The sequence below is a fragment of the Pongo abelii genome, chromosome 3 (genome assembly GCF_028885655.2).
Source record: "Pongo abelii isolate AG06213 chromosome 3, NHGRI_mPonAbe1-v2.0_pri, whole genome shotgun sequence".
NCBI classification, from domain to species: domain Eukaryota; kingdom Metazoa; phylum Chordata; class Mammalia; order Primates; family Hominidae; genus Pongo; species Pongo abelii.
Window position 1 is genome coordinate 61,517,457 of NC_071988.2, and position 23,642 is coordinate 61,541,098.

General features: G+C 53.8%; 1 protein-coding gene and 3 pseudogenes across 1 annotated transcript; all 4 read left to right on the forward strand.

Annotated features, from left to right (window-relative positions):
* The window catches only part of LOC103889357 (putative uncharacterized protein FLJ46235), a 381,099-nt pseudogene that overhangs the window by 28,751 nt on the left and 328,706 nt on the right, over positions 1-23,642 (forward strand).
* On the forward strand, positions 3,178-8,323 carry LOC129058780 (putative uncharacterized protein FLJ44672; annotated as a pseudogene).
* On the forward strand, positions 8,727-11,515 carry LOC134761340 (uncharacterized; annotated as a pseudogene).
* On the forward strand, positions 11,367-13,073 carry LOC129059155 (putative uncharacterized protein FLJ46235). Its single transcript, XM_063723839.1, has 2 exons — positions 11,367-11,649; positions 12,128-13,073. The coding sequence occupies exons 1-2, from the start codon at positions 11,367-11,369 to the stop codon at positions 12,937-12,939; spliced, it is 1,095 nt and encodes a 364-aa protein (XP_063579909.1). The 3' UTR covers positions 12,940-13,073.

Here is a 23,642-nt window from a genome sequence, read left to right on the forward strand (position 1 = left end):
TGATGGCATGAACCTGGAGTCCCAGCTACTGGGGAGGCTGAGGTGGGAGGATCGCTTGAGCCTGGAAATTTGAGGTTGCAGTGAGCTGTGATTGTGCCACTGCACTCCAGCCTTGGTGACAGTGAGATCTTGAAAAAAAGAAGAAAGTAAAGAAAGAAGAAATGAGCATGGTGGGCATGGGGACAGATGGCAATGTTAAATAGAATGGTCAGGGGTGGCCTCCTAAGTGAAAATTGAGTAAAGACTTGAAGGAGGGGAAGGAGCTGGTCAAGGTGCTGTGGGAAGAGGACTGTAGGCAGAAACAATAGAATAAAGTGTCTGAGGTGTGTCTGAGGCTCTGGAAGGAGGCCCATGGAGCAGACAGAGAGAGGGAGAGAATTAGGGGAGGGGGCCAGGGAGTTGCTGGGTGGGGATCAGTACAAATCACATAAGCCCCGAGAGGTTATTGCTGGGGCTTTGGCTTTTACTCTGACTCAGATGGGAACTGCGGGAGGGTTCTGAGCAGAGCGACCACATGCTCTGTCTCCTGATCTAAAAGCATTCTCTGGCTGCTGAGTTGAGAAAGACTATGGGAAGATGTGGGTAGAAGCATGGGGGCCAAGCTTTGGCAACATCCAGGTGGGAGATGATGGTGGTCCTGACCAGGGTCATGGTGGTGTTGAGAGATGGTCAGAGGGGAGAAGTAGGGGAGGAGGCCAGGGAGTTGCTGGGTGGGGATCTTTAGTACATGTCGAAGACAGTCAACAGGATTTCCTGTCAGACTGGATATGGGGTGTGAGAGAAGGCAGGGGTCAAGGTTGAGTTTGATTGTTACTGAAATTATTAAGTAATTTTTAAAAACACTACTGCCTTTCCCAATCCTACCAAGTATGGGATGCTAGATTAAAGAAATCTCTTCAGGCTCATTGTGGTGGCTCATGCCTGTAGTCCCAGCTGTTTGGTAAGCAGAGGTGGGAGTATCTTTTAAGGGCAGGTGTTCAAGACCAGCCTGGACAACACAGCAAGATCTGCTCTTTACAAAAATATTTTTCAAAATTAAATAAATTTAGCTAGGCATGGTGATGTGTACTTGTAGTTTCAGCTACTCAGGAGGCTGAAGTGGGCAGATCTCTTGAGGTCAGGAGTTTGAGGCCAGCTTGGGCAACATAGCAAGACCCCTCACTCTACAAAAAAATTAAAAAACTAACCAGGCATGGTGGCACTCAACTGTACTACCAGCTACTGGGGAGCTGAGGCAGGAAGATGGCTTGAGCCCAGGAGGTCGAGGCTGCAGTGAGCTGTAAGTGCACGGCTGCACTCCAGTCTGGGTGACAGAGCAGGACCTGTCTCACAATACAAATAAAAATACAAGTAAAATAATGAAATCTCAAGTCAGAGCCTTTTGGCTCTGCAGCCCTTGCAACCCCTCAGCCATGCAGTGGGGTCTGCGTCACTGGGAATGAGGAGACCCCTGCACGGTGTTGTTGCCTGACTAATCAGTGTTTTAAAACATATATTAATCGGGGTGGGTGCGGTGGCTCACACCTGTAATCCCAGCACTTAGGGAGACCCAGGCGGGTGGATCACCTGAGGTCAAGAGTTCAAGACCAGCCTTGCCAACATGGCGAAACTCCTTCTCTACTAAGAAAATACAATAATTAGCTGGACATGGTAGTGGGCCCCTGTAATCCCAGCTACTTGGGAGGCTGAGGTAGGAGAATCGCTTGAAGCTGCGGGGCGGAGGTTGCAATGAGCTGAGATTGCACCACTTCACTCCAGCCTGGGCAAAAGAACAAGACTTTGTCTCAAAGAAAAAAAAAGTATTATATCAACATGTAATGGTTTTATTATTAATATGTAATGAATATTAAATATTTTTAAAATCTTGTATTATATCAACATGTAATGGTTTTAATATGTGATGAATAATATTTAAGAACTTGTGTCTTATTTTCTAGTTTTAATATAATTGTCTACAGAAAGAAATAGTCTTAGAGATCTTCAATAAAGTTAAAAAATGTAAAGGGATGTTAGATCCCAAAAGATTGAGAATTTCTAGTTTAGAAATATTCAGAGTAAGCCACATACTACTTGCTACTTGAACTATTTTTTTTCTTTGATTTTTATTTTAGGAGATGGGGTCTCACCCTGTCACCCAGGCTTGAGTACAGTAGTGCTATCACAGCTCGCTGCAGCCTTGAACTCCTGGGCTAAGGATCCTCCTACCTGAGCCTCCTGAGTAGCTGGGACTGTACGTATACGTGACGATACTTCCTAATTTTTAAATTGTTTTGTAGACGTGGGGTCTCAGTTTGTTGGCCAGGCTGGTGTCAAACTCATGGCCTCAAGTGACCCTTCCACCCCTGCCTCCCATCCTAGAGGTGTGTGCCACTACAAGGAGCACTTGTTCAATGTTCTAAAAAACAAATTTCTAAAGTAAGGCTGTGGGATGATGGCAGGAAGATAAAAGAAAAACAGAAGAATAAGTTAAAATGACTTATTCACACATATTCTTTTGACAGCAAGAAGAACTTTTAGTATATACATTCCTTACAAACAAACAAAAGGCAGATAAACAATGTTGTATACGAACTTCAACACACACCGTACAATATTCCCATTTTGCTGACATAAGTTATGGAAATTTCGTTGTTTACTTGAGTGTCGCTACCAGTATTTTGCTTCTCTGATGATTTTTATCAACTTCCTCATCTGTTAACTTCTCTCCAAGGTATGTCATATCATGACATACTGCTGCTGCATGAACATGGCCAGTGTCTTCCTGTTAAACATGTAGAATGCTTTCCTAATTTCTCTTTTTACCCTCTGTCTTTGTGTTTTGCATTTTTCTTACTTTTATTGTCAGAAACTCCAGAAAGTCAATCGTACTAATTTATCACCATTTGCTTTATTAATGTATACTTTGCTTATATGGAATTTTGCCCAACAGACCTCATTACAATTTCTAACCTGTTTTATTTTGTTTTTTTTCTGAGACAGAGTCTCCCTCTGTTGTCCAAGGCTGGAGTGTAGTAGTGCTATCACAGCTGACTGCAGCCTCAACCTTCCAGGCTGAAGCGATCCTCCCATCTCAACCTCCCACGTGGCTGAGACTATAGGTGCTTGCCACTATGCCCAGCTAATATTCGGAATTTTCCTATACGTGGATTCCAGAGGGGTGACAGTGAAACGTGAGTAAGCATGGATTTTGGTATATGCAGAGATGGGGGGCTGGAACTAATTCTGTATACTGAGGGACGACTGTATATGTTTTTACAATTATGCTGTAGGATACATACTGTTGCATAGCCTTGAAAATAATAATTTTTAATTGAGTGGAATAACAATATTGATAAAAGTAGCAGCTGGCCAGATGTGGTGGCTCACACTGGTAATCGCAACACTTTGGGAGGCTGAGGCAGGAGGATGGCTTGAGGCCAAGAGTTTGGGATAGGCCTTGGAAACAAAGGGAGTCGCCATCCCTACAGAAAAATACATGAATTAGCCTAGTGTGGTGGCATGTTCCTGTAGTCTCAGCTCCTTGGTAGGCTGAGGTGGGAGGATCACTTGAGCCCAGGGAGGCTGAGACTGCAGTGAGTCATGATCAGGCCTCTGCACTCCAGCCTGGGTGACAGAGTGAGACCCTGTCTCAAAACGACAAAAAAGTAGCAGCTAACATCAACTGACCTTTTACCAGATACCTATTAATACCATAGTTTAATTTCTTATAACTGTTTCTTATTTCACTTACCAACTCTGTCTTCAGTTACTCCCAGATTTTTACTGTGTTTGTACAGATGACCTTTTGTTTAGATTGAATTGTCTCCCCAGAAGTAAGATTACTGTGAGTCACGGTGAATGGACATTCTCATTACCCTTGATGTAAATTGACAAGGTTTTGGGTGCCTCCCAGCTATAATCTTAGCACTTTGGGAGGCTAAGACAGGAGGATTGCTTGAGGCCAAGAGTTGGAGGAGGCAGTATGGCAGTATGGTGAGATCCTGTCTCTATTATTTTAAAAAATTGACAAGCTTTACCCTGGAAGGCTTATACACAATTTAAACACCCCTTATAGTATAAGAAAGTGCCCATTTCACTGCACCTTTGCCAGCACAGGGTATTATAATTTAGTAAGTCATTTTTTGTTTGATTATTTTAAATAGATAAAAGACCTCATATTACTTTACTTGTCACATTTCAACATCTTTCCTTAGCTTATTAGCTCTATTTCTTTTCTGTCTGTAAATGGTTGTTGTTGTTTTGTTCTTTGAGACAGGGTCTTGCTCTGTCACCAGGCTGGACTGTAGTGGCATAATCATGCCTCACTGCAGCCTTGACCTGCCAGGCTCAAACTTCAGCCTTCAGAGTAGCTGGGACTACAAGTGTGCACCACCACTCCCAGCTAATTTTTTTTCTTTTTTTGGATAGAGACAGGGTCTCACTGTGTTGTCCAGAGCAGTGTCTAGCTCCTGGCCTTAAGCAATCCTCCTGCATTAGCTTCTGAAATTGCTGGAATTTCAGGCATGAGCCACCATGCCTGGCCTGGGCTAGTCCTATATTCTCTAGAGTTCTCTTTACTTTGTGCTAGCCAATCTCTCATTATGCTGTTCACCTGTTATAATGAATAATTCTCTGTATTAAATTTTACCACTTTAAACTTTTGAGTGGTTTATGCTTCCTGATTGGACTCTGACTAATATGCTAGGAAGGGTCCCAGGAGATAAACCCACACAGATGGGATTTGGACATAGGTTTGGTTTCCCAGGGGGCAGTGCTGAGCTCTTTGCCAGTGGGAAATGGGATGCTGGTGATTTCCAGGAAGTGACCTCACAATGACTCAAGCTACCACTTACTGTTGATTGTGACAAAATGCCAGCTGAGGCACATGCCTTGGGAGCTAAGTGGTTGCTGCACTTGACCACTATGAAGACTGGTGTGGGAAGGGTCGTTTTGGATGCACTTGAGCAGGGGTCCCCAACCCCTGAGCCATGGAGCCGTAAGGAGCCACACAGCAGGAGGTGAGTGGTGTCAAGTGAGGGAGTGAGGGAAGCTTGGTCTGTATTTACAGCCACTCCCCTTTGCTCACATTCCCGCCTGAGCTCCACCTTCTCAGATCAGCAGCAGCATTAGATTCTCATAGGAGAACGCACCCTGTTGTGAGCCGTGCATGTGAGGGATCTAGGTTGCGCTGTCCTTATGAGAATCTAATACCTATTGATCTGTCACTTTCTCCCATCACGCTCAGGTGGGACCATCTAGTTGCGGGAAAACAAGCTTAACACGCCCACTGATTCTACATTATGGTGAGTTCTATAATTATTTTATTATATATGACAGTGTAATAATGGAAATAAAGTGCCTAATAAATGTAATGTGCTTAAATCTTTTGGCCCAGCTCCTACCTCCCGGCAGCCTCTCCAGGCCCAGAACTTTCTCCAGTCAGCCTCTACAGACCAAGCTCATGACTCACAATGGCCTATTTAGGCCCATACCCTACCTCACGGCAGTCTCCGCAGATGAGGCTACTGCCTCACAACAGCCTCCACAGGCACAGCTCCATTGTTACAATGGCCTCTTTAGACCCAGTTCCTGCCTCCCAGGCTTCTCTCCAGGCCCTGAACTTTCTCAAGTCGACCTCACCAGACCCAGCTCCTGCCACTCATTGGCCTCCCAAGGGCCAGCTTTTGCCTCACGGCCACCTTCCAAGACCCAGCTCCTGTTGTACAGTGGCCTCTTGAGGCCCATCTTCTGACTCCGGGCAGCCTGTACAGGCCCAGCTCCTGCCTTACAACAGCCTCTTTAGTCCCAGCTCCTGCCTCTTTGCAGGAGGCCCAAATGTCCTCAAGTCCAGGCCACAAAATCCAGGGCCAAAATGTCCACAAGTCGGCCTCTCAAGGCCCAGCTCCTGCCTTTCGTTGGTATCTCCAGGCCCAGCTGCTGCCCCCAGGTGGCCTCTACAGGCCGTGCTCTTTCTTCTGACTGTGTCTGGAGGTCCAACTCCTGCCTCAGAACAACCTCTTTTGGCTCAGCTCCTGCCCACCTCCTAGTGGCCTTTGTAGGCCCAAAACTGCCTCAAGTCAAGCTTTCCAGGCCCACCTTCTGCCTCCCAATGGCCTGGACAGGCCCAGCTCCTGCGTGACAATGGCCTCTCCAGGCCCAGCTTTTGCCTCACAGAAGCCTTCCCCAAACAAGGTCCTACCTGCCTCCCAGCAGCCTCAACAGGCCCAGATCCTGCTTCACACTAATCTCATTAGGCCCAGCTCATACCTCACCGTGGCCTCTCCAGGCCCAGCTCCTGCCCCTCGACAGGCTGTCCGTGCCCGAAACTTCCTCAAGTCGGCCTCTCCAGGCACAGCTCCTGCCTAACATTGGCCTCTTTAGGCACAGCTCATGCCTTGGTGGCCTCTTCAGGCCCAGCTCCTGCATCCCAGCACCTTCTCAAGACCGAGAACTTTCTCAAGTCTGCCATTCCAGGCCCAACTCGTGCCTTCCGTCAGCATCTACAGGCTCAACCTCTGCCTCACAGCACACTTTCCCAGCCCAGCATGTGCCTCACCGCAACCCCCTAGGCCAAGCTCCTGCCTTTCAGCAGCCTCTACAGGCCCCACTCCTACCTCAATGGCCTCTCTAGGGCAAACTTATGCCTCACAGTGGCCATTCTGGCCCAGCTTTTGCCTTTTGGCAGCATCTCCAGACCCAGAACTTCCTCAAGTGGGCCTCTCCAGGCCCAGCTCTTCCTCCTGGTGGCCGCTGCAGGCCCAGACTGTTGTCAAGTCGGCCTGTCCAGGGTCAGCTCCTGCCTCCCAGCGGCCTCTGCAGGCCCAGGTCGTCCTCAAGTCAGCCTCCACAGGCCCAGTTCCAGCCTCTCGGTGGCCTCTCCGGGTGCAAAAGTTCCTCGAGTCAGCCTCTCCAGACCCAGCTCCTCCTGCCTCCCAGTGGCCTCTTTCAGCCCAGCCCAGCTCATGCCTCCTGGCGGCCTTCCCAGGCCCCGCTTTTGACTTTTGGCGGCCTCTGCAGGCCCGAATTTGACCTCCAGTCGGCCTCTCCAGGCCCGGCCTCCTGCCTCCCGAAGGCCTGCACAGGCCCAGCCTCTTCCTCACAGCAGACTATCCACGCCCAGCTAGCCCTCGCCTCACTGCGGCCTCCCCAGTCCAAAGCTCCTGCCTCTCAGCCGCTTCAGCAGGCCCAGCTCCCGCCTGCCAGTGGCCTCTTCAGGCCCATGGGGCTCATTCCTCACAATAGCCTTTCCAGGCCCAGTTTTTCCCTTCCGGCGGCCTCTGCGGGCCCAGAACCTCCTCAAGTTGGCCTCTCCAGACCCACTTGCAGCCTCCCGGCGTCCTCTCTGTGCCCAGTTCTTCCTCCCGGCTGCGTCTCCAGGCCCGACTCTGACCTCCCAACAACTCTTTGGACTCAGCTCCCGCCCAGCTCCCGGTGGCCCTGGTAGGCCCACAACTTCCTGAAGCCAAGCTCCCCAGGCCCAGCTCAGGCCTCATGGTGGCCTCTCCAGGCTCAGCTCCTGCCCTCCGACGGCGTCTCCAGGCTCCAAACGGCGTCCAGCCGGTGGGCTCCTTCTGGCCCAGTTTGGGCCTCCCGGCAACCTCTGCAGGCCCAGATCGTCCTGAAGTCAGCCTCTCCAGACCCAGCTCCGGCCTCCCAGCAAGCAAGCTCTTTTGGCTCAGCTCCTGCCCAGCTCCCGCTGGCCTTTGTAGGCCCCGAACTTTCTTCAACCAAGCACTTCACGCCCACCTCCTGCCTCCCGGTGCCTGAACTGGCCCAGTTCTGGCTGAAGAACAGCCTCTGCAGGCCCCACTCTTGCCTCCCAGGGGCCTCTCCAGGCCCGGCTCTCGACCCACGGCGGCCTCCCGGGGCCAACTCCCTGCCTGCCTCCCGGCAGCCTGCGAGCGGCCCAGCTCCTCCCTCATGGTGGCCTGTTGAGGCCCAACTCATGCCTTTGGCACCCTGCCCAGAGGCGTGAGCCCCTGCCTCACACTGGCCTCTCTCACGCTAGGACTTCTCTCAGCGTGAGAGAGGACCTCAGCATGAGAGAGGACCTGTGAGAGGACCTGTCTCAGCGTGAGAGAGGACCTGTGAGAGGACCTCTCTCACACTGAGAGAGGACCCTCTCAGAGGACCTCTCTCACGCTAAGAGAGGACCCCTCTCAGAGGATCTCTCTCACGCTGAGAGAGGTCCTGCCTCACGCTGGCCAGTTGAGGCCCAATTCATGCCTCTGGCACCCTGCCCAGAGGCGTGAGCCCCCGCCTCACATTGGCCTCTCTCAGCATGAGAGAGGACATGTTAGAGGACCTCTCAGCGTGAGAGAGGACCTCTTTCAGCGTGAGAAGGGACGTCTCAGCGTGAGAGAGGACCCCTCTCAGAGGACCTCTCTCAGCGTGAGAGAGGACCCCTCTCAGAGGACCTCTCTCAGGGTGAGAGAGGACCCCTCTAAGAGGACCTCTCAGCGTGAGAGAGGACCCCTCTCAGAGGGCTTCTCTCACGCTGGCCTGTTGAGGCCCAACTCATGCCTCTGGCACCCTGCCCAGAGGCCTGAGCCCCTGCCTCACACTGGCCTCTCTCACGCTGAGAGAGGTCCTCTCTCACGCTAGGACTTCTCAGTGTGAGAGAGGACCTCAGCGTGAGAGAGGACCTGTCAGAGGACCTCTCTCAGCGTGAGAGAGGACCCCTCTCAGAGGACCTCTCTCACACTGAGAGAGGTCCTCCCTCACGGTAGCTTGTTGAGGCCCAGCTCATGACTCTGGTGGCCTCTCCAGGCCCAGTCCCTGCCTGTTGGCTGGCGGCTTCTAGAGGCCCAGCCTCTACCTCAACAGTGGGCCCTCCAGGCCCACCTCTTAGCTCGCCGTGGCCTCCTCGGGCCAGGCTCCCGCCTCGGGACGGCCTCCGCAGGCCCAGCTCCTGCCTCACGGAGGCCCTCCGGAGGCCAAGCTCATACGTCACGGCAGCCTCTCCCGGCCTGGCGTTTGCTCCTTTGCATGTGCTCCAGGCCCTGCACTTCCTCCAGTCGGCCTCTCCAGGCCCAGCTCTTCCTCCCGGCGGCCTCTGCAGGCCCAGACTGTCATCAAGTCGGCCTGCCCTGCCTCCCAGCGGCCTCTGCAGGCCAGGGGTGGCCAACTTGAGGACGACTTGGGCCTGTAGAGGCCGCTGGGAGGAAGAGCTGGGCCTCTAGAGGCCGACTGGAGGAAGTGCAGGGTCTGGAGTGCATGCAAGGGAGCAAATGCCAGGCCGAGAGAGGCCGCCGTGACGCATGAGCTTGGCCTCCGGAGGGCCGCCGCGAGGCAGGAGCTGGGCCTGGAGAGGCCACTGGAGTCATGAGCTGGGCCTCAACAGGCCAGCGTGATGGAGGACCTCTCAGCGTGAGAGAGGCCAGTGTGAGGCAGGGGCTCACGCCTCTGGGCAGGGTGCCAGAGGCATGAGTTGGGCCTGAACAGGCCACCGTGAGGGAGGAGCTGGGCTGCACGCGGGCTGCCAGGAGGCAGGCAGGGACTTGGTCCCGGGAGGCCGCCGTGGGGTGACAGCTGGGTCTGGAGAGGCCCCTGGGAGGCAACAGCGGGGCCTGCAGAGGCTCTTCTCCAGCCAGAGCTGGGCCTGTACAGGCCACTGGGAGGCAGGACGTGGGCCTGAAGAGCTTGGCTGCAGAAACTTCGGGGCCTACAAACGCCAGCAGGAGCTGAGCAAAAAGAGCTTGCTTGCTGGAAGTCAGGAGCTGGGTTGGGAGATGCAGCCTGGAGGAACAGCTGGGCCTGCAGAGGCCGCCATGAGGGAGGCAGAGGCTGGGCCTCCTCAAGTCGGCCTCTCCAGACCCACTTGCAGCCTCCCGGCATCCTCTCTGGGCCCAGTTCTTCCTCCCGGCTGCGTCTCCAGGCCCGACTCCGGCCTCCCAACAACCTCTTTGGACTCAGCTCCCGCCCAGCTCCCGGCGGCCCTGGTAGGCCCACAACTTCCTGAAGCCAAGCTCCCCAGGCCCAGCTCAGGCCTCACGGTGGCCTCTCCAGGCTCAGCTCCTGCCCTCTGATGGTGTCTCCAGGCTCCAAATGGCGTCCGGTTGGTGGACTCCTCCTGGCCCAGCTTGAGCCTCCTAGCAACCTCTGCAGGCCCAAGTCATCCCGAAGTCGGCCTCTCCAAGCCCAGCTCCGGCCTCCCAGCAAGCAAGCTCTTTTGGCTCAGCTCCTGCCCAGCTCCCGCTGGCCTTTGTAGGCCCCGAACTTTCTCCAGCCAAGCTCTTCAGGCCCACCTCCTGCCTCCCGGTGCCTGAACTGGCCCAGCTCTGGCTGGAGAACAGTCTCTGCAGGCCCCACTCTTGCCTCCCAGGGACCTCTCCAGGCCCGGCTCTCAACCCACGGCGGCCTCCCGGGGCCAACTCCCTGCCTGCCTCCCAGCAACCTGCGAGCGGCCCAGCTCCTCCCTCATGGTGGCCTGTTGAGGCCCAACTCATGCCTTTGGCACCCTGCCCAGAGGCGTGAGCCCCTGCCTCACACTGGCCTCTCTCACGCTGAGAGAGGTCCTCTCTCACGCTGAGAGAGGTCCTCTCTCACGCTAGGACTTCTCTCAGCGTGAGAGAGGACGTCAGCGTGAGAGAGGACCTGTGAGAGGACCTCTCTCAGTGTGAGAGAGGATCCCTCTCAGAGGAACTCCCTCACACTGAGAGAGGTCTTCCCTCACGCTGGCCTGTTGAGGCCCAATTCATGCCTCTGGCACCCTGCCCAGAGGCGTGAGCCCCTGCCACACACTGGCCTCTCTCACGCTGAGGTCCTCTCTCACGCTAGGACTTCTCTCAGCGTGAGAGAGGACCTCAGCATGAGAGAGGACATGTTAGAGGACCTCTCAGTGTGAGAGAGGACCTCTTTCAGCGTGAGAAGGGACCTCTCTCAGCGTGAGAGAGGACCCCTCTCAGAGGACCTCTCTCAGCGTGAGAGAGGACCCCTCTCAGAGGACCTCTCTCAGCGTGAGAGAGGACCCCTCTCAGAGGACCTCTCTCAGCGTGAGAGAGGACCCCTCTCAGAGGACCTCTCTCAGCGTGAGAGAGGACCCCTCTAAGAGGACCTCTCAGTGTGAGAGAGGACCCCTCTCAGAGGGCCGCTCTCACGCTGGCCTGTTGAGGCCCAGACTCATGCCTATGGCACCCTGCCCAGAGGCGTGAGCCCCTCCCTCACACTGGCCTCTCTCACGCTGAGAGAGGTCCTTTCTCACGCTAGGAGTTCTCAGTGTGAGAGAGGACCTCAGCATGAGAGAGGACCTGTCAGAGGACATCTCTCAGCGTGAGAGAGGACCCCTCTCAGAGGACCTCTCTCAGCATGAGAGAGTACCCCTCTCAGAGGACCTCTCTGACGCTGAGAGAGGTCCTCCCTGATGGTAGCTTGTTGAGGCCCAGCTCATGACTCTGGTGGCCTCTCCAGGCCCAGTCCCTGCCTGTTGGCTGGCGGCTTCTAGAGGCCCAGCCTCTACCTCAACAGTGGGCCCTCCAGGCCCACCTCTTACCTCGCCGTGGCCTCCTCGGGCCAGGCTCCCGCCTCGGGACGGCCACCGCAGGCCCAGTTCCTGCCTCACGGAGGCCCTCCGGAGGCCAAGCTCATGCGTCACGGCGGCCTCTCCCGGCCTGGCGTTTGCTCCTTTGCATGCGCTCCAGGCCCTGCACTTCCTCCAGTCGGCCTCTCCAGGCCCATCTCTTCCTCCCGGCGGCCTCTGCAGGCCCAGACTGTCGTCAAGTCGGCCTGTCCTGCCTCCCGGCCGCCTCCGCAGGCTCAGACTGTCATCAAGTCGGCCTGTCCTGCCTCTCGGCGGCCTCTGCAGGCCCGGGGTGGCCAACTTGAGGACGACTTGGGCCTGTAGAGGTGGCTGGGAGGAAGAGCTGGGCCTGGAGAGGCCGACTGGAGGAAGTGCAGTGTCTGGAGCGCATGCAAGGGAGCAAATGCCAGGCCGGGAGAAGCCGCTGTGACGCATGAGCTTGGCCTCCGGAGGGCCTCCGCGAGGCAGGGGCTGGACCTGGAGAGGCCACCGGAGTCATGAACTGGGCCTCAACAGGCCAGCGTGATGGAGGACTTCTCTCAGCGTGAGAGAGGCCAGTGTGAGGCAGGGGCTCACGCCTCTGGGCAGGGTGCCAGAGGCATGAGTTGGGCCTGAACAGGCCACCGTGAGGGAGGAGCTGGGCTGCACGCGGGCTGCCAGGAGGCAGGCAGCGACTTGGTCCTGGGAGGCCGCCGTGGGGCGACAGCTGGTCTGGAGAGGCCCCTGGGAGGCAACAGCGGGGCCTGCAGAGGCTCTTCTCTAGCCAGAGCTGGGCCTGTACAGGCCACTGGGAGGCAGGACGTGGGCCTGAAGAGCTTGGCTGCAGAAACTTCGGGGCCTACAAACGCCAGCAGGAGCTGAGCCAAAAGAGCTTGCTTGCTGGGAGTCAGGAGCTGGGCTGGGAGACGCAGCCTGGAGGAACAGCTGGGCCTGCAGAGACCGCCATGAGGGAGGCAGAGGCTGGGCCTCCTCAAGTCGGCCTCTCCAGACCCACTTGCAGCCTCCCGGCATCCTCTCTGGGCCCAGTTCTTCCTCCCTGCTGCATCTCCAGGCCCTACTCCTGCCTCTCAACAACCTCTTTGGACTCAGCTCCCGCCCAGCTCCCAGCGGCCCTGGTAGGCCCACAACTTGCTGAAGCCAAGCTCCCCAGGCCCAGCTCAGGCCTCACGGTGGCCTCTCCAGGCTCAGCTCCTGCCCCCCGACAGCGTCTCCAGGCCCCAAACGGCGTCCGGTCAGTGGACTCCTCCTGGCCCAGCTTGAGCCTCCCGGCAACCTCTGCAGGCCCAGGTCATCCTGAAGTCGGCCTCTCCAGGCCCAGCTCTGGCCTCCCAGCAAGCAAGTTCTTTTGGCTCAGCTCCTGCCCAGCTCCCGCTGGCCTTTGTAGGCCCCGAACTTTCTCCAGCCAAGCTCTTCATGCCCACCTCCTGCCTCCCGGTGCCTGAACTGGCCCAGCTCTGGCTGGAGAACAGCCTCTGCAGGCCCTGCTCTTGCCTCCCAGGGGCCTCTCCAGGCCCGGCTCTTGACCCACGGCGGCCTCCCGGGGCCAACTCCCTGCCTGCCTCCCGGCAGCCTGCGAGCGGCCCAGCTCCTCCCTCATGGTGGCCTGTTGAGGCCCAACTCATGCCTTTGGCACCCTGTCCAGAGGCGTGAGCCCCTGCCTCACACTGGCCTCTCTCACGCTGAGAGAGGTCCTCTCTCACGCTAGGACTTCTCTCAGTGTGAGACAGGACCTCAGCGTGAGAGAGGACCTGTGAGAGGACCTCTCTCAGTGTGAGAGAGGACCTGTGAGAGGACCTCTCTCAGCGTGAGAGAGGACTCTCTCAGAGGACCTCTCTCAGTGTGAGAGAGGACTCTCTCAGAGGACCTCTCTCACGCTGAAAGAGGATCCCTCTCAGAGGAACTCCCTCACACTGAGAGAGTTCCTCCCTCACGCTGGCCTGTTGAGGCCCAATTCATGCCTCTGGCACCCTGCCCAGAGGCGTGAGCCCCTACCACACACTGGCCTCTCTCAGCGTGAGAGAGGACATGTTAGAGGACCTCTCAGTGTGAGAGAGGACCTCTTTCTGCGTGAGAAGGGACCTCTGTCAGCGTGAGAGAGGACCCCTCTCAGAGGACCTCTCTCAGCGTGAGAGAGGACCCCTCTCAGAGGACCTCTCTCAGCGTGAGAGAGGACCCCTCTCAGAGGACCTCTCTCAGCGTGAGAGAGGACCCCTCTCAGAGGACCTCTCTCAGCGTGAGAGAGGACCCCTCTCAGAGGACCTCTCTCAGCGTGAGAGAGGACCCCTCTCAGAGGACCTCTCTCAGCGTGAGAGAGGACCCCTCTCAGAGGACCTCTCTCAGCGTGAGAGAGGACCCCTCTCAGAGGACCTCTCTCAGCGTGAGAGAGGACCCCTCTCAGAGGACCTCTCTCAGCGTGAGAGAGGACCCCTCTCAGAGGACCTCTCAGCGTGAGAGAGGACCCCTCTCAGAGGGCCTCTCTCACGCTGGCCTGTTGAGGCCCAACTCTTGCCTCTGGCACCCTGCTCAGAGGCTTGAGCCCCTGCCTCACACTGGCCTCTCTCACGCTGAGAGAGGTCCTCTCTCACGCTGGGACTTCTCAGTGTGAGAGAGGACCTCAGCGTGAGATAGGACCTCTCGCAGCGTGAGAGAGGACCCCTCTCAGAGGACCTCTCGCAGCGTGAGAGAGGACCCCTCTCAGAGGACCTCTCTCAGAGGACCTCTGTCACGCTGAGAGAGGTGCTCCCTCACGGTAGCTTTTTGAGGCCCAGCTCATGACTCTGGTGGCCTCTCCAGGCCCAGCCCCTGCCTGTTGGCTGGTGGCTTCTAGATGCCCAGCCTCTACCTCAACAGTGGGCCCTCCAGGCCCACCTCTTGCCTCGCCGTGGCCTCCTCGGGCCAGGCTCCCGCCTCGGGGCGGCCTCCGCAGGCCCAGCTCCTGCCTCGCGGAGGCCCTCCGGAGGCCAACCTCATGCGTCATGGCGGCCTCTCCCGGCCTGGCGTTTGCTCCTTTGCATGCGCTCCAAGCCCTGCACTTCCTCCAGTCGGCCTCTCCAGGCCCAGCTCTTCCTCCCGGCGGCCTCTGCAGGCCCAGACTGTCGTCAAGTTGGCCTGTCCTGCCTCCCGGCGGCGTCTGCAGGCCTGGGGTGGCCAACTTGAGGATGACTTGGGCATGTAGAGTCCGCTGGGAGGAAGAGCTGGGCCTGGAGAGGCCGACTGGAGGAAGTGCAGGGTCTGGAGCGCATGCAAGGGAGCAAATGCCAGGCCGGGAGAGGCCGCCATGACGCATGAGCTTGGCCTCCGGATGGCCTCAGCGAGGCAGGGGCTGGGTCTGGAGAGGCCACCGGAGTCATGAGCTGGGCCTCAACAGGCCAGCGTGATGGAGGACCTCTCAGCGTGAGAGAGGCCAGTGTGAGGCAGGGGCTCACGCCTCTGGGCAGGGTGCCAGAGGCATGAGTTGGGCCTGAACAGGCCACCGTGAGGGAGGAGCTGGGCTGCACGTGGGCTGCCAGGAGGCAGGCAGGGACTTGGTCCCGGGAGGCCGCCGTGGGACGACAGCTGGGTCTGGAGATTCCCCTGGGAGGCAACAGCGGGGCCTGCAGAGGCTCTTCTCCAGCCAAAGCTGGGCCTGTACAGGCCACCAGGAGGCAGGACGTGGGCCTGAAGAGCTTGGCTGCAGAAACTTCGGGGCCTACAAACGCCAGCAGGAGCTGAGCCAAAAGAGCTTGCTTGCTGGGAGTCAGGAGCTGGGCTGGGAGACACAGCCAGGAGGAACAGCTGGGTCTGCAGAGGCCGCCATGAGGGAGGCAGAGGCTGGGCCTCCTCAAGTCGGCCTCTCCAGACCCACTTGCAGCCTCCCGGCATTCTCTCTGGGCCCAGTTCTTCCTCCCTGCTGCATCTCCAGGCCCGACTCCGGCCTCCCAACAACCTCTTTGGACTCAGCTCCCGCCTAGCTCCCAGTGGCCCTGGTAGGCCCACAACTTCCAGAGGCCAAGCTCCCCAGGCCCAGCTCAGGCCTCACAGTGGCCTCGCCAGGCTCAGCTCCTGCCCTCCGAAAGCGTCTCCAGGCCCCAAGCGGCGTCCGGTCGGTGGGCTCCTCTAGGCCCAGCTTGGGCCTCCCAGTGGCCTCTGCAGGCCCAAATTGTCCTGAAGTCGGCCTCTCCAGGCCCAGCTCCGGCCTCCCGGCGGCCTCTCCAGGCGCAACGCGTCCTCAATGAGGGCCCCTCCGGTGCCAGCTCCTGCCTCCCGTTGGCCTCTAGAGGCCCGGCCTCTACCTCACAGTGGGCCCTCCAGGCCCACCTGTTGCCTGGCACCGTGGCCTCCTCGGGCCAGGCTCCCACCTCAGGGCGGCCTCCGCAGGCCCAGCTCCTGCCTCCCGGAGGCCAAGCTGGGACGTCATGGCGGCATTTCGCGGCCTAGCGTTTGCTCCTTTGCATCCGCTCCAGGCACTGGACTTCCTCCAGTCGGCCTCTCCAGGCCCAGCTCTTCCTCCTGGTGGCCTCTGCAGGCCCAGACTGCCCTTGAGTCGGTCCCTCCAGGGCCAGCTCTGGCCTCCCAGCAGCCTCTGCAAGCCCAAGTCATCCTCAAGTTGGCCTGGAATTGGGCCTGGAAGAGCTGCAAGGCAGCCTCCCCGGGCCCAGCTCCATCCTCTTGGCAGCCTCTCCAGGTGCAAAACTTCCTCAAGTCAAGGCCGGGCGTGGTGGCTCATGCCTGTAATCCCAGCACTTTGGGAGGTTGAGGTGGGCGGATCATGAGGTCAGGAGATCGAGACCATCCTGGCTAAAACGGTGAAACCTCATTTCTACTAAAAATACAAAAAATTAGCCGGGCGTGGTAGCGGGTGCCTGTAGTCCCAGCTACTAGGGAGGCTGAGGCAGGAGAATGGCATGAACCCGGGAGGCGGAACTTGCTGTGAGCCGAGATAGCACCACTGCACTCCGGCCTCAGCTAAAGAGCAAGACTCTTCCCCTAACTCATTTTGTGAGGCCAGCATCATCCTGATACAAAAGCCTGGCAGAGGCACAACAAAAAAAGAGAATTTTAGACCAATATCCTTGATGAACATTGATGCAAAAATCCTCAATAAAATACTGGCAAACAGAATCCAGCAGCACATCAAAAAGCTTATCCACCATGATCAAGTGGGCTTCATCCCTGGGATGCAAGGCTGGTTCAATATACGCAAATCAATAAATGTAATGCAGCATATAAACAGAACCAAAGTCAAAAACCACATGATTATCTCAATAGATGCAGAAAAGGCCTTTGACAAAATTCAACAACCCTTCATGCTAAAAACTCTCAATAAATTAGGTATTGATGGGTCGTATCTCAAAATAATAAAAGCTATTTATGACAAACCCACAGCCAATATCATACTGAATGGGCAAAAACTGGAAGCATTCCCTTTGAAAACTGGCACAAGACAGGGATGCCCTCTCTCACCACTTCTATTCAACATAGTGTTGGAAGTGCTTGCCAGGGCAATTAGGCAAGAGAAGGAAATCAAGGGTATTCAATTAGGAAAAGAGGAAGTCAAATTGTCCCTGTTTGCAGATGACATGATAATATATCTAGAAAACCCCATTGTCTCAGCCCAAAATCTCCTTAAGCTGATAAGCAACTTCAGCAATGTCTCAGGATACAAAATCAATGTAGAAAAATCACAACCATTCTTATACATCAGTAACAGACAAACAGAGAGCCAAATCATGAGTGAACTCCCATTCACAATTGCTTCAAAGAGAATAAAATACCTAGGAATCCAACTTACAAGGGATGTGAAGGACCTCTTCAAGGAGAACTACAAACCACTGCTCAAGGAAATAAAAGAGGATACAAACAAATGGAAGAACATTCCATGCTCATGGGTAGGAAGAATCAATATCATGAAAATGGCCATCCTTCTCAAGGTAATTTACAGATTCAATGCCATCCCCATCAAGGTACCAATGACTTTCTTCACAGAATTGGAAAAAACTACTTTAAAGTTCATACGGAACCAAAAAAGAGCCCGCATCGCCAAGTCAATCCTAAGCCAAAAGAACAAAGCTGGAGGCATCACGCTACCTGACTTCAAACTATACTACAAGGCTACAGTAACCAAAACAGCATGGTACTGGTACCAAAACAGAGATATAGATCAATGGAACAGAACAGAGCCCTCAGAAATAATGCCACATATCTACAACTATCTGATCTTTGACAAACCTGAGAAAAACAAGAAATGGGGAAAGGATTCCCTATTTAATAAATGGTGCTGGGAAAACTGGCTAGCCATATGTAGAAAGCTGAAACTGGATCCCTTCCTTACACCTTATACAAAAATCAATTCAAGATGGATTAAAGACTTAAATGTTAGACCGAAAACCATAAAAACCCTAGAAGAAAACCTACGCAATACCATTCAGGACATAGGCATGGGCAAGGACTTTATGTCAAAAACATCAAAAGCAACGGCAACAAAAGACAAAATTAACAAATGGGATCTAATTAAACTCAAGAGCTTCTGCACAGCAAAGGAAACTACCATCAGAGTGAACAGGCAACCTACAAAATGGGAGAAAATTTTTGCAACCTACTCATCTGACAAAGGGCTAATATCCAGAATCTACAATGAACTCCAACAAATTTACAAGAAAAAAACAACCCCATCAAAAAGTGGGCGAAGGACATGAACAGACACTTCTGAAAAGAAGACATTTATGCAGCCAAAAAACACATGAAAAAATGCTCACCATCACTGGCCATCAGAGAAATGCAAATCAAAACCACAATGAGATACCATCTCACACCAGTTAGAATGGCAATCATTAAAAAGTCAGGAAACAACAGGTGCTGGAGAGGATGTGGAGAAATAGGAACACTTTTACACTGTTGGTGGGTCTGTAAACTAGTTCAACCCTTGTGGAAGTCATTGTGGCAATTCCTCAGGGATCTAGAACTAGAAATACCATTTGACCCAGTCGTCCCATTACTGGGTATATACCCAAAGGACTATAAATCATGCTGCTATAAAGACGCATGCACACGTATGTTTATTGCGGCATTATTCACAATAGCAAAGACTTGGAACCAACCCAAATGTCCAACAATGATAGACTGGATTAAGAAAATGTGGCACATATACACCATGGAATACTATGCAGCCATAAAAAATGATGAGTTCACGTCCTTTGTAGGGACATGGATGAAATTGGAAATCATCGTTCTCAGTAAACTATCACAAGAACAAAAAACCAAACACCGCATATTCTCACTCATAGGTGGGAATTGAACAATGAGAATACATGGACCCAGGAAGGGGAACATCACACTTTGGGGACTGTTGTGGGGTCGGGGGAGGGGGGTGGGATAGCATTGGGAGATATACCTAATGCTAGATGACGAGTTGGTGGGTGCAGCGCACCAGCATGGCACATGTATACATATGTAACTTACCTTCACGTTGCGCACATGTACTATAGAGCCTAAAGTATAATAATAATAATAATAATAATAATAATAATAAAAAGAAAAAAAAGAATGTATATTCTGCAGTTGTATGAAGCATGCTATAAATATCAATTAGTCGAAAAAAAAGAATAAACGGTGGTTTTCAAGGGCCAGGGCAAAGGGGAAATGGTAAGTTGCTGATCAATGGTTATAAAATCTCAGTTATGCAAATTGAAAAATTTCTAGGCATCTGCTACCCAACATTGTTCGTATAGTGAACAATACTGTATTTTAAATTTAAACTTTTGTTGAGGGTAGACCTCATGCTAATTTTCTTGCCACTATAAAATAAAAATTTTTTAAAAAGAAAAAAAACTTCCTCAAGTCAGTCTCTCCAGGCCCAGCTCCTCCTGCCTCCCAGTGGCCTCTTTCGGCCCAGCCCAGCTCATGGCTCTCGGCGGACTTCCCAGGCCCTGGTTTTGACTTTCGGCGGCCTCTTCAGGCCCAGAACTTGACCTCCAGTTGGCCTTTGCAGGCCCGGCCTCCTGCCTCCCAAAGGCCTGCACGGGCCCGGTCTTGGCCTAACGGCAGACTCTCCATGCCCAGCTAGCTCTCGCCTCACTGTGGCCTCCCCATTCCCGAGCTCCTGCTTTTCGGCCACTTCGGCAGGCCCAGCTCCCGCCTGCCAGTGGCCTCTTTAGGCCCAGCTCATTCCTCACAACGGCCTTTCCAGGCCCCGTTTTTCCCTTCCGGCAGCCTCTTGGCCTCTAATTTTTTTTATCTTTTGTGTATAAATCCCAAAATATGGAATTTTGGAATTTTCCACCATTATATAAATATTTTGATAGGTAATTTATTTGGAGTGAGTTTCTGCACCAAGCCCGAATTTTTTATTTTATTTTCCTTATTATTTGGTGTTAAGCAGGTTTAATGACGGTCATGGCAACATTTTGGCACAATAAGAAATATCGCCCATGATCAACGTGTTCTGTTCTGGGGAAGGGGGCAAAGGCAGGGTGAATCACTTTCTTAAAAAGTACAACTCAAGTTGAGAGTGCAGAGGGAATGGGGAGAAAACCCTGCCGCTGCCTGTGTCGAAGTGCAGGAGCCCCCACCCCCATACTCACCTGAGTCCAGCCCCTCTGGGGAAAGAAGGGATGCATGAACTCCCCCTATTCCACAGGCGCCTCCCTGTGGCCCAAGGCCCTCTTCACACTCCATCTTGTAGCCCCAGCAGGAGCTATTTTCCGAAAAGTGAAAAGCTCGGAAGGTCCCACGCTTCATGGTATGTACAGGGGCTCGGAGGAGGGAAACTGCCCAGCTTTCCCCTGGCACAGCTGCAGGGGTAGGGGGTATATATAAGAGGAGCAGGCCTTGGCCAGGCATGGTGGCTCACGCCTGTAATCCCAGCACTTTGGGAGGTGGAGGCAGGCGGATCACGATGTCAGGAGATCAAAATCAGCCTGGCCAAGATGGTGAAGCCCTGTCTGTACTAAAAATACAAAAATTAGCCGGATGTGGTAGCGTGCACCTGTAATCCCAGCTACCCGGAAGGCTGAGGCAGGATAATGGCATGAACCTGGCAGGAAGAGGTTGCCGTGAGCCAAGATTGCACCACTGCACTCCCGCCTGGGCGACAGAGCAAGACTATGTCTCCAAAAAAAAAAAAAAAAAAAAAAAAAAGCAGCAGGCCTTATTCCGTCCCACCCAAACTGAAAGGATTAAATGGCTTTACCCGGCAGAAGATAACCATCCTGCCCTCCGTTGCTACCCCCACATACTGTCCATGTTCTCAGGGGGTACTGTGAGTCCTGGGATCTTCTTTGGGGTCACCCACCTGCCTGTGGTAGTTATGGAGGGACCCAGGTGTTGAGGCAGGGCTGGGGTGTCCCCTTCCAGCCAGGCTGTCGAGGCCCCAACTCTGGGGCAGAGGCAGTGGCAGGGCAGCCAGGGTTGCGCCAGAGCCTGAGCAGGGTGAGATGGGGTCAGGCAGGGCTGGGAGTCAGGGCAGGGGCAGCAGCAGTGGACCCACTATGCACACATCTTCTTCTCCAAGGTTTGTGTGCAGAACATCCTGCCCATGCTGCCCCAGCAGCTTCAGTTGGCACCTGCCCCAGTCCAGCCTCTGGGACCCATGCAGCAGCTCCCAGTGGCCCTGCACCCACCACCAGCATCCATTTCATCTGCAGTTGAAGATCCGTGAGGTGCCCAGAAGATCATGCAGTCATCAATCCCACAGAGCAGCCTGCGAGGCTGAGGCTCCTCCCACTGGACCGCCCCCCAACTGGCACCACTGCTGCCCCTGCCCCTACTGTCAGCCTCACGTGACTCTCGGGCAGAGACAGTGGTGGGGCAGCCAGGGCAGCGTCAGAGTCTGAGCCAGGTGAGGTGGGGTCAGGACCCCCGCAGGGCTGGGAGTCAGGGCAGGGGCAGAACAAACCTTGGAGGGGAAGATGTGTGCATAGTGGGCCTGGAGGGCGGCTGTGGCCTAGTGGACAGGAAGAAGCAGTGGGCCTGGAAGAGCTGCATGATCAGTGCCGGCACTGGTCCAGGGCGTGTGCAGTGAAGAGGACAGCGCCTTCTCGGTCTCCGGTTCCCTCAGCCCGTCCTCAGCTTCTCCACCTGTGCAGACAAAGGGGAAGCTGTCCCCATCACACATGGCACACTTGGGGGTGTTGGGCTTTGGGCTGCAGCTGGAGCATCTTCTCATTTTGCATTTGGGCATGGTGGGGTCCTCCAGTGTGGGATCCATGTCCGTGGTATTCCCTCTGCCCTGACCCCCAAAGCCCAGTCAGTTTCTCCTATTCAGGCTCTGCCCCCCGGGTGGCTCAGCCCAGCTCCTGCCTAGGAAAGCCTTAGTGTTGGGAGGGACCGCAATGACTGAGGGGCCTGGTAGCTCCAGGTCACCCACACTTTCAGGTCTCTCGCACCAGAATGTGGCAGGATCCATTGGGAGGAAACAGGTCGCCTTGGAAGGCGTCCCTGGGCCCCCATCCCCAGGGATAGGGGCTGTAGGGGGCCCGCTCTGCTGTCCTGACCAGACTCCTGGGCTTGAAGGCTCCTGGGCCGAGTAAGAAGGAGGTGGGTGCCAAGGTTGAGGAGGAAGCATCCGAGTATGTGTAGGAGGAGGACGGGGTGGGACCATAGACTTTGCCAAAAACTGCAGTTGGATCGGGGGACCCTGGGGGCTCAGGATCCAGCAAGGGGCGGCAGGAGTAAAGAAGGAAAAAATGACAGGTGCAAATACCTTCCCACCAAAGCCCTTGTTGCCCTCTGGCTCCTCCCCAGAGCTGTCCCCACTCTCAGCCGGTCACCCACTCCTTGAACTTGAGATCAGTGTCAGTGGTGCTAAAGCCGTCATCAGCAATGACATCATCACCCCCTCCTCGTGGATGACCATGTGTTCCTCGTCACTCGCTATGTCCTCACTGGCCATGTGCTGGGAATGAGCAGCTCAGGTGGGCAGCTGAGTTTCATGTCCTTACATTTTAGTTATACTCCTTATAAAAAGCAACTATATAGTTGAACTTTTTAAAAAATTGAATTCCACAAATCTCTGTCTTTATGAAGACATTTAGTCAATTTCCAATTATTAGGTTTATCATTTTTTTTCTCTGCTGAATTGGAAATTATAAACTCAATAGTTGTTGTATGGTTGGTTATCCCTGAATTAATTTTAAAAGTCTAGAATTAGTTAACATCTTTCTATCTATACTGAGAACCAGTGAGATGTCAGAACACTTTAAATATAAATATCCTTCATCTGACCTACATGACATTATATCTAGTACTTAAGCACAGAAAAGAATATAAATTGGCATTGTTATTGTTTCATAAATATAACATTTGCTAAAATATTTAACAGCCTCTTGGCTCATCATTTTTAGAAACTGCCTTAGCAAAATTTGATTTCGATAGATAAAACACTCTTATTTTTTACTCTAAACAAGCCTTGTAACTTACTCATTTAAAAAAAACTGCTCAGCACATAATTTAAGTATATTGTTTGAGGCTTTAAATATAATTAATACTTTAGTATGTTCTCTTTCTTTAATGAAGTACTTAATTAGCCTTAACTCATTCATCTCTCAGATAAAGTTATGATTTTTAACACTTAATCTTTCTTGAAGCAAGCGTTTATACTAAATGAGTAGATAGTAAACATCAATAGCAGTGAAAATTTATGTGCATATGTGTTTGTGCATATATCGATGATGATGTTCCCATGTGAATGCATTTTATTTAATTTTGTAAACAAGTATTTTAACTTTGAAACTCATTTTAAACCTTTTTTTTTTTCCTTTTCTTCCTCTCAAGTCTTAAGATGTAACCTTGAAACAGATTGTAGAAACATTTTTTCTTAGCCTTGAGATAAAGCCTTGAAATGTACTTCGAAACTCTGCTTCCCTGTTTCCCAGCAGACAGTCCCTTGCACCATACACACTTATCTAACGGCATGCTTGTTAAGAAATTCCAGGGTCTAATTTTATAATAAGCCAGGCAAGGAGGTCCAGCTGCGGAATTCTCCCCAACAAGGAGATTGCCTCAGGACAGATAATCTACAACCCAGCCACAACCGAGATGGTCCAGCCAGCACTCCAGGTGGACGGTGACTCAAGATAGCCTTTGGAACAAGATATTCAGACCTGCACCCTGTGTTTCTCCTGCTGGTTTCCATACCAAGTCTCTCCCTTTTAAACCCCTTCTCCCAAGA

Excerpts from the sequence above, each read along its gene's own strand:
- LOC129059155 (XM_063723839.1), top strand. The coding sequence starts at position 11,367 with ATGACTCTGGTGGCCTCTCCAGGCCCAGTCCCTGCCTGTTGGCTGGCG. Across the intron at positions 11,650-12,127 it reads CCTCCAGTCGGCCTCTCCAG|GGAGGAGCTGGGCTGCACGC; the intron begins GCCCATCTCTTC and ends GGCCACCGTGAG.